The 10,435-nt window shown below is 44.1% G+C and overlaps 1 protein-coding gene across 2 annotated transcripts; it reads right to left on the bottom strand.

Annotated features, from left to right (window-relative positions):
- Positions 1 to 4,432: 4,432 nt before the first annotated feature.
- On the bottom strand, positions 4,433 to 8,193 carry LOC119359439. Of its 2 annotated transcripts, XM_037625633.1 has the most exons (8): positions 7,895 to 8,193; positions 7,590 to 7,829; positions 7,302 to 7,422; positions 6,816 to 7,074; positions 6,472 to 6,700; positions 6,230 to 6,380; positions 5,485 to 6,119; positions 4,433 to 5,385 (listed from the first exon to the last, which is right to left on the bottom strand). In XM_037625633.1, the coding sequence occupies exons 2-8, from the start codon at positions 7,760 to 7,762 to the stop codon at positions 4,551 to 4,553; spliced, it is 2,403 nt and encodes an 800-aa protein (XP_037481530.1). In that variant the 5' UTR covers positions 7,763 to 7,829; positions 7,895 to 8,193; the 3' UTR covers positions 4,433 to 4,550. The 2 variants fall into 2 exon arrangements, with proteins under 2 accessions (XP_037481530.1, XP_037481535.1); XM_037625638.1 differs by having other exon boundaries at positions 5,485 to 6,113; positions 7,590 to 8,193.
- Positions 8,194 to 10,435: the final 2,242 nt, after the last annotated feature.

Raw genomic sequence — 10,435 nt, forward strand, 5'->3', positions numbered from 1 at the left:
GCATCTGTAAGCGGGACCGGTGGTTTGCGGCGGTTGTGGTGGCCAGACTTCTGTGGCAACGATGATGGTGGGAGAGATGTCGGCAACACAACAATGGTTGCGGTATTTGGCTCTTCTCCGGCGTGTCTGCGATTTTGCCTCGGTTTTGTTTGTTGCTGTGGAGTCGAAGCTACGGCGGCGGGTCCCTGTGGTATACGATGACTGGCTGTAGGTGGCCCATACGGTGATCTTCCGCGGCGCCAGCCGTGCTTGGATTTGTCCTTCGGAGCTCTCCGTCAGAGTCGGAGTTGCGCTGCCTGGCTGCAGGTGGCCGAGCTTCGGCACATATCTTCTTGCAGCTTCACGTGTCCGCTACAGTGTGGGTTGAGTCGACGGTCGCCGTCGGCGAAGTCGGAGTCGTTTGCTCAGAGTTTTAGGGATGGCGAGGACGCCTCTAGGGGAGGAGTGATGACAATGACGCCTTCGTCCTGTCTCGGCGAGCCCTTCTTTGGAGTGGCGTGCCGTTCAGCAGTTGTGATGGTTTTGCCCGGTTCTCCATAATTAACCGGGCAAGCTGGTTTTCGCTCGATTTTCCCCAATTAACTAAGCAATTCTTTTCTTCTTAATGAATGTAGTGTAACTGCCGTTTCGAAAAGAAAAAAATGGCTGTCTGTCAGGAACAGAAGTATCGCCTTCCCATCTAGCACAAGACATTGATACAAATTCTTCTCTTTCTTGTTCTTGAACAGAAGTTTCTCCTTCTGTTGATGTCTCCCTATTGTTACTCTTTGGTTGCCAATATTTTTTGGTTTTACCCTTCTTACTTATCCTAGAGCTGGCATTCGAGATAGAAGTGCAACAAAGATTTAAAAATGTGGAAAATATGAGAACTAGTGCATAAAACAACCAAACAGACACATACGGACCCAGCCCAAAAAGGCAGGGTTTCGCACAGGCGCAACCTAAGCTGAACACCTTTTCTGAACAATAAGCAGCGCGAACTTTTAAGTAGCATGGATTCGAACACGCGAGGATTCCTAAAAAAAGTAGACACGCGAGGACAATGACGCCTTCGTCCTGTCTCGGCGAGCCCTTCTTTGGAGTGGCGTGCCGTTCAGCAGTTGTGATGGTTTTGCCCGGTTCTCCATAATTAACCGGGCAAGCTGGTTTTCGCTCGATTTTCCCCAATTAACTAAGCAATTCTTTTCTTCTTAATGAATGTAGTGTAACTGCCGTTTCGAAAAGAAAAAAATGGCTGTCTGTCAGGAACAGAAGTATCGCCTTCCCATCTAGCACAAGACATTGATACAAATTCTTCTCTTTCTTGTTCTTGAACAGAAGTTTCTCCTTCTGTTGATGTCTCCCTATTGTTACTCTTTGGTTGCCAATATTTTTTGGTTTTACCCTTCTTACTTATCCTAGAGCTGGCATTCGAGATAGAAGTGCAACAAAGATTTAAAAATGTGGAAAATATGAGAACTAGTGCATAAAACAACCAAACAGACACATACGGACCCAGCCCAAAAAGGCAGGGTTTCGCACAGGCGCAACCTAAGCTGAACACCTTTTCTGAACAATAAGCAGCGCGAACTTTTAAGTAGCATGGATTCGAACACGCGAGGATTCCTAAAAAAAGTAGACACGCGAGGACAATGACGCCTTCGTCCTGTCTCGGCGAGCCCTTCTTTGGAGTGGCGTGCCGTTCAGCAGTTGTGATGGTTTTGCCCGGTTCTCCATAATTAACCGGGCAAGCTGGTTTTCGCTCGATTTTCCCCAATTAACTAAGCAATTCTTTTCTTCTTAATGAATGTAGTGTAACTGCCGTTTCGAAAAGAAAAAAATGGCTGTCTGTCAGGAACAGAAGTATCGCCTTCCCATCTAGCACAAGACATTGATACAAATTCTTCTCTTTCTTGTTCTTGAACAGAAGTTTCTCCTTCTGTTGATGTCTCCCTATTGTTACTCTTTGGTTGCCAATATTTTTTGGTTTTACCCTTCTTACTTATCCTAGAGCTGGCATTCGAGATAGAAGTGCAACAAAGATTTAAAAATGTGGAAAATATGAGAACTAGTGCATAAAACAACCAAACAGACACATACGGACCCAGCCCAAAAAGGCAGGGTTTCGCACAGGCGCAACCTAAGCTGAACACCTTTTCTGAACAATAAGCAGCGCGAACTTTTAAGTAGCATGGATTCGAACACGCGAGGATTCCTAAAAAAAGTAGACACGCGAGGATTCGAACACGGCACCTCGTGGTAGTACGCAATGGTTCATAACCACTGGAATACACTATTTGGGTGTCTACTAATTGCAGCGTGGATTTTAACGACTGTGAGCACGGCACCTCGTGGTGTCTAAATATTATTTGGAATTTTGAACGCATTTTTATTTCAAAAGCGAATACTTGTTGAAACAAAAACATTTCAATTTTTGAAGGAATTTTAAAAATTGGACAATTATTTGAAAACGATAACACTATATGGAAAAGTAAAAAAAAGTCAATATTGAGCAAACTTTAGAAAAAGGGGACATTCATGAACAAATCTGAAAACATATTCTTTTAAATGAACGTTTTAGGAAAAATGAAACATTTATTGAACTTCTAAACAAAAATTTGAAAAGAGAAATTTTTTTGAAACTGCGAACAAAATTAGGAAAAGGCGAACTTTTTTTGAATGTCAAGAACATTTTATGAATTTGTGAACAAAATTTGAAAAACCAGTAATATTTCTGAACTTTTGAAGAATTTTGAACCCCAAATGAAGTTTGAAAATATAAATTTTTTTCAAATTAGAGATTTTTTTTAAAAAAATACAGATTTTTATAAATTTATGAACAAAATTGTAAAGACAAGAACATTTTTTGAACTTTTGAACAAAGGATTTAAACCTCCCGAACTAAATTTGGAAAAGGAAACTTGTGAAAAGCAAACACTTTCCAAACATGTGAACAGTTTTTCAGAAAAAAAACAATAACATTGTTGAAAAACAGGAACATTATTTGAAAATCATGAACAAAAATTTAAAAAACGGGAACATTTATAAAATTCCAAAACAAAATTTGAAAACACGAACATATTTTGAAATTCCTGAACAAAATTTGGAAACACGATTTTTTGAACTTGAACATTTTCTGAAACTCCTGAAAAAAAATGAAATATGAACAATTTTTTTGTGAACAAATTTTTGAAAATGAACATTTTCTGAAACTTTTATAAAATTTGGAAAGAAATATTCAAAAATATTTTTTAAAAAAGAACATTTGTTGAAATTCACGAACAATTATTAAAAAATGCGAACAGTTTTCGAATTAATTTACATATTTTTTTAAACTAACATTTTATAAAGTTTTGAACTTTTTCAAAAAATTGAAAATTTTGTCAAAATTCCAAACAATTTTCAAAAGATGTTCTTTAGAAAATTAAACTTGAAAAAGAAAAAACCAAAAAAACAGAAAAAAAATAAAAATAAAGTAGAAAAAGAAACAAAAAAAGAAAAGCGGTTGAGGGAACCTTCTAGAAAGTTCCCAGAATCAGAAAAAACTGGCTGGAGAGCTCTAGAAGGTTCCCAAAACGGGAAACATTTAAATGGGCCGGCCCAATCGGAATGATAGATGGATGGATTCTCCTGTGCGAAACAGCTACGTTTTGAAGCAGAATGTGTGGTATAGGGATTTCCGACCTAGCCTCCGCATCGTGGGCGTCCTGCAATGGCGAATTGGGCCTGCGGGTGCGCAGCCCGTCCTAGTTCGTCAGACGGCCGTGGCCGCAGCCCAAGTCCTAGAGGCGGCGCTGCTCATCGTCGCCGCCCGGAGGCGCACGTCCACCGCCACGGCCGCGCCCGGATGCGGATGACCCACCCGTATGAGGAGGCGAGAACGGAGAGGAGTCTAGGACCTTGGTCAAACGAGGTTTTTTTGTGAAGGAGGTACCGGGAATAAGTTTGCAAAGAGCCAATCAGGTCGAGAATCAGCCTACTAGCGGATCAGCCAAACAAGTACACGCACTTGCAATTGTTGATCGGCAGGAGACATCTCCGAACAAACAGTATACATTCATGAGCCATGACACCTAGGCCATCAATCTAGACCTCGTCCAAGGAACTCGTTGCATCCTCCTTGATCTAATGAAGAAAATGTCCATCAACACCAAGGTTGATTGGGCTTACACCTCCACCATGTACCGACATGTACCACCCGTAGGTCATCGAAAATCTGGGATCCGTGTGCCGTCAGATGAACACCAAGGTTGATCTTGGCATTGAAAATTTTGCATCGAAACGGAAGCTTATGCTGCTTAGGAGTGGCGTCGACAAATAGCCATGGTGTAAATGAAGCCGTCTTTAGGTCTCTTTTTCTTTCAGTTGCTTCCCTGCAGCTGATTGCCTACTTTTGTTTTGTCCGTATTATACATTTTACATTTCCTAGCTGACAAAATGAGAATTTCCATGCTTGAGATTGCGGTAATATGTTCAACAAAACCTTATGATAAAGAGAGAAAAATGCGACACTTCGCTGTTGTGTCCCGTCACACAAAAGCACTATCGTGCAACCTATCGTGCAACCGATATTACACAGCTGGGAGATAGCTGTCTACAACAGTATATCGCTCCCAAATCCCCAGCCTTCTAGTTACACAACAATACAACCTCCACCACAAGCGGGCTCCTCCTCTTACAACTTTAAGCCAGCTGATGCTTCCTCTTATCGAAAAATTCTCTCCTTCGAGATACATGGCGGTGTTTATATTAGAAAAATTAACGGACTCAATGCCCAGGAATCTTGAACCTTGTTGTTCCTCTATTTCCAATATAGGAGGCAACTCTATGCCGTCCCCTAGGGGCAAGATGTCGATGGTTATATGAGAAAACTCAGCCGAATGAATGCCCAAGAATGTTGAACCTTGTTGTTCCTCTATTTCCAATATAGGAGGCAACTCTATGCCATCCTCCAAGAATTTCATTGCATCTGTCATGAAAGGACGGTGTCTCCCATCTGGGTGAGAGCACCTGAGGCCCAGGACAATCACACGCTTCATCTGCGACTTGTCGAAGATGCCACCTAATCTGTGGTCAGCGGCATACTCCATCACCTCGGGTTCCTCTCTATATAGCTTCCATACTTGCTGTCTAGACTTGCCTGTGCATGCTATCTCTAGTAGAACGAATCCAAAGTTGTAGATGTCGGACTTACGTGGGTCCATGTTCCCCTCTGTCCCAGTATCAGTCGCCACTAGTATTCTATTGTTTTTACTGGCTGTCCTAGATAGCCCGACACCGAGCTTGGCGTTGAAATCAAAATCCAGTAGTACACTGCTTGGCTTGATATCTCCATGCAAGATGGTTCTATTGCATTCGTGGTGAAGATGATGAAGTGCAGACCCTATGCCCTTAATTATTTGGTACCTGTGAAATAATGTAAGGAGTAAAGTGAAATGTCGAGACATACATATCAACCAATCAAAATTCCAAATAACTGGGTATGTAGCACGTACTACACAATACCTCTTTTGCCATGGTAGAATTTTCTTCCTGTCGTGTAGGTGATCCTCTAGGTTGGCATTAGGAACAAATTCAAAGACAAGAAAGAATTGAACCCTTTGTTGCCTACAACAAGAAATAAAATCAACCAAGTTCCATGCGTTTCTTCTGCAGCACCAGCCTTTCAGCTCAATTAGATTTGTGTGTAGCCTCATTCGACCAATTCTCTGGAGTTCAGCGATAAAGTCATGAACTTCTCCTTCAGTAGTATTCTTTATTTCCTTCACAGCCACTTCTTGATAGCCATTCAAGTCTTTGTAGCTCCCTTTATATACCATGCCAAAGGCACCCAATCCAAGATGTTTGGAGAATCCGTCTGTCATGACGGCCAAATCATTGTACTCGAATCTCGTAAGGCCGGATATATCAGGAGCAAAATATGGCCTCTTTGAATATACGTTGAGGGACCATAATCGAATCATATTCTCTGTCTGATTCATCTTATCAATGATATCATTTATACTCGGCCTTTTGCGCCGATCTGCCTGCACACACTTTAAGGCTATTTCAATGCACGTCTTTACTTGTACACAATATGCCTCTAGCCCTGGCTCATGGATTGGGGGTGCTTCTAACCTAGCCCTCCAATTTCCCTGTACCTACCAACAACAGAGAATATAAAGGAAGGGTAGTAATACTAAACAGGTCAAAGTATTACTAACATATAGCTAACATGTACAACTAATAAAAGGAGGCATCGCTTTCTTACAAGTTCAACGAATTCCTTGGAAGACATGGTAGCACATTTGGAGTGGCCCTCAGGTCCAGCCATTACCTTTATGATAACAACACCCAAGCTGTATATGTCGAACTTGTTTGAGATTACTTTCTGCTCTATGTATTCTGGTGGTAAATAACCGCTGCATGCCACATTATACATATTATAATATGTGTCTAATGCAAAGAGAATTCCATACTCAATTGACACGAAGAGTTAATAATTAAGCTTACCGCGTTCCGAATGAAGTATTTGTGATTTTTGTTTGTTCTTCTCCAAACAGCCTTGACAGGCCAAAATCAGCTATCTTTGGTAACATATTCTTATCCAGCAATACATTGGCTGGTTTTAGATCCAGATGATATATAGGAGAATTTAGGTCCTGATGCAGGTATTTCAAACCATTGCAAATCCCCTTAATTATTCCATAACGTGTGCGCCAATCATGTCCATTAAATTCATCTGTCGCGACAAAGAGTATTCTTTTGTTGCATAAGAATAAATCCATAACATATTAACAAATACAATTGGAGGATGTTTGAAAAAAAATTATACGTAGAGCATCACGATATCATACCAGAAATATGATCGTGAAGGCTCCCATTGTGGGCATAGTCGAAACAGAGCGCCCTGTGTATCCTGTCAGCAACAACCGTTCTTCCTTCGTACTCTGCGCACTCTGGCCGAGTTTCATGGCAATAGCCGACTAACCGCACAATATTAACGTGTTGAAGACTCGTCAGATTGTTAAACTCCCTCATAAACTGCACATCATCAAGTGTAGGCATCTCATAGAGCAACTTCACGGCAATTTCTTCCCCATCTTTGAGAAATCCCTGTTTAAAAGCGTACCCATGAAGCTGAGCAGCACGGCAGATGAAATTGTGTGCTCATGAAATGTAGTCCCTCCGTTCTTAAATATAAGTCTTTTTAGAGATTTCAATATGGACTACATACGAAGCAAAATGAGTGAATCTACACTCTGAAATACGTCTATATACCTCCGTATGTAGTTCATATTGAAATCTCTAAAAAGACTTGTATTCAGGAACGGAGGGAGTACCTTGTAAACTCTTCCATATCCGCCGCTACCGAGTAAGCGCTCCTCGGAGAAACCATCCGTAATTTCCTTTAACAGATCGTAGGAGAATTTCCTTGGCAGCGCACTTGCATGGTCGATCTTCCTGAATGAAAGAAGAACATTGATAGAAATTAATTACATGTCTACATCTTAACATCTAGGACGGTTATTTTCAAGAGCGATTTAACTGTGTGCACCTCTAAGAACAGAGTAACCGAGCTTGCAGGTGCAGATCAGATCCAAAACAATACTGTAGGAAGAGAAATCAACCTGGGGAAGAAGGATGGCGCCGTTGATGGAGCAGAAGTGCAAGAAGCAGAATGCCGCGTTGACTCAGTTGATGTGACCTCCTCAGATGGCGATGGGGGAGAAGTGGGGAGTAAGCTGACCCGGTCAGCCGCTGCACGTACGGAGCTGGCGTCGCTGCTCGCCGCCTCCGCCATAGTTGTGGAGACGAGGTGCAGATCGAGATGGGGATGATACAGGACAGGACTGGTTGACCTGACTCGTCTGGCGATATATGGTAAGGGGAATGGGAGATTCGAGCAGAGACAACACACGGGAAGATGAGTTACCACGAGGATGACGCGCGGGCTGCGGCGCGTTGTGGTGGAGGTTGGAGGCGACGCCCCTCTGTCGTACTACTTCCGGTGGGTGTGCGGCGGCGGCGGCGGGCGGGGCCGGCCAGATCTGGGCCCTTCCTGCCCCGTGGCTGGTGCGAGTGGTGGTGCGGACCGCGGCGCGTGGTGCAGATGTCCGTGCTTCCGTCGTGCTCCGGTCTGGGTGAGAGGAGGGGGCAGCTCCAGATCTACTGGTGGGAGCTCTCCCCGACGATCTACTGGTAGGAGTATGCAATTTCTCCCGATGATGACAACGCCCGTGGATGGTGTTTCCTCAGTACTCCCTCCATTCCAAAATATATTGCGTCCGCGCTTTCCAAGATCCAACTTTGACCATAAATTTGACCAACGAGACCGACTGCGGGGGGAGAAAAAATTATATAATTGAAAACTTCTTTCGAATACGAATTCACCGATACAACTTTTGCTCCCGCCGCAATCGGTTTTGGTAGTTAAATGTACGGTCAAAGTTGAAACACGAGGATAGAGGAAGCACTACATTGTGGAATGGAGGGAGTAGTAAAATGCATCAGCCGTCACGAACTCAGCTGGCAAGGACCAAAACGGTCACTCTCATCAAACTCCTGCAACTTGCAAATACGATGTCAGTACAGTCCTGCAACTTCTGCCGCGACGTCCACGTCAGCGCAGAAACGAGTTCACGGGCAGCCACTAGGAGTCCTTCGTGTTTTTTTGTTCGGCCCCTCAAGATCTGATTCTTTCACTCATCCGCCCTCACCCGTTCCTCTCGTCGGAACACAAGCAGTCGACCTTGGACGGGCGCTGTCGACTGATGATCGTCGGCAGGTCCAGCGCGTGAGTGGCCGAAGGCGGAGGAACAGAATTAGGTGCTATTCCCATTGGCAACTGAGAAGGTAGCACCCAGCTAGATCTCGTCTTTAATAGCTTGGATGGACCTCCAGAACTGGGAGCCAGTGGAGCAAGAACAAGACAGCAAGGGTTCTCCTTGTAGATATTCCGCCTCAAGCAGCTGGAGCCATAAACCTCCATCACCTCTCATAATTTGCCAGACCCATCCCAGGCACTTCGAAATGCATCACCCCATTAGCCATCCACCAGCTTGTGCTACCACGGTTACCAGACAACTCTCGCCGCCTCACTGAAGCTGCCAACACGAGACCTGGAGAGGGAAAGGCAACACCGGTGTCAGGACCCCGATCCTAAGTCACATCGATCTAGCATGTAACACATCATATCACTTTGCGGCCTCACGCACGGTATTCCCACAGGTGCCACCTTACCTGGCCTGGGACCGTTTGCGTCTTTTGACTCACGTATATGATAGTGTCGCTAGCATCCATATAACAAAGAACCCAGGCCGACATGACTAGTCGTGAACCCAAAGTGGCGCTAACTTACGGGGACAGGCATACATGACCTAGCATCGAACGTGTCGGTCATCAGCGTGTGAATCTGGGCTATAGCAACTAGGCTGACAGGACTCCGGGAACCCGGGCTGTAGCAGGCTAGCAGGACTCCGGAAGTCATCGCGTGACATTTCCCTGAAGGAACAGACACAGGAACGAAGTGGGACACATGACGGTCAGTCTAAGTGTTCCGGAGCAGTAGTAACTGGGCTAGCAGGACTCCGGTAAACCGGGCTGTAGCAGACTACCATGGCTCAGTGGAAGCACTAGACTACATTTCCCCATAAGAGAGGCTACCAAGGATAGACAACTAGGTTGTCGGATCCCACACATACCAAGCATTTCAAAATCATACACACAATATGCTCGATATGTGCAATACAACATGGCATCACAACAAGACTCTACGACTTAGAGTATTTATTCATTAGGCTCCGAGGAGCCAAGTATTACAAACATGGGTCTCATGACCCAACATACAGAGTATACAAGCAACAAGCGGAAGCATGAACATGTCTGAGTGCAGACAACTACAAATGAAAAAGGCTGAGAAGCCCGACTATCCACAAGACCCTCCCAAGGGTACAAGATCGTATCTGAGGTAACAAGCTAAACGTCGAAGTCCACGCGGAATTACTAGCGAGACTGAAGTCTCTCTGCAAAACATAGAATAAGCAAACGTGAGTACAAATGTACCCAACAAGACTTACATCAAAACTATCTACATATGCATCGGTATCAACAAAGGGGTGGTGGAGTTTAACTACAGCAAGCCAGCTTTGACTTAGTGGCTAAACTAAACTACGACTGCAAATAACTCTTTGAGGTGGCGCACACGAGTCCACATATTCACCATATCGATACACCACTATGGATCCGCTCCCATCTTCCTATGAGAACGCCATCCATAGCACTCATGCTTATCTTGCGCATTTTAGAGTATCCACTTTCACTTGTATATGAACTGTACAGGCAACCTAGAAGTCCTTTACCGCGGACACGGCTATTCGAATAGATGATGTTAACCCTGCAGGGGTGTACTTCTTCACACATGCTCTCGCCACTTACCACCATGTATAGGTCGTGTATCTCGGCAACCTTCAAGTGG

Source organism: Triticum dicoccoides, chromosome 1A (assembly GCF_002162155.2).
Source record: "Triticum dicoccoides isolate Atlit2015 ecotype Zavitan chromosome 1A, WEW_v2.0, whole genome shotgun sequence".
NCBI lineage: Eukaryota > Viridiplantae > Streptophyta > Magnoliopsida > Poales > Poaceae > Triticum > Triticum dicoccoides.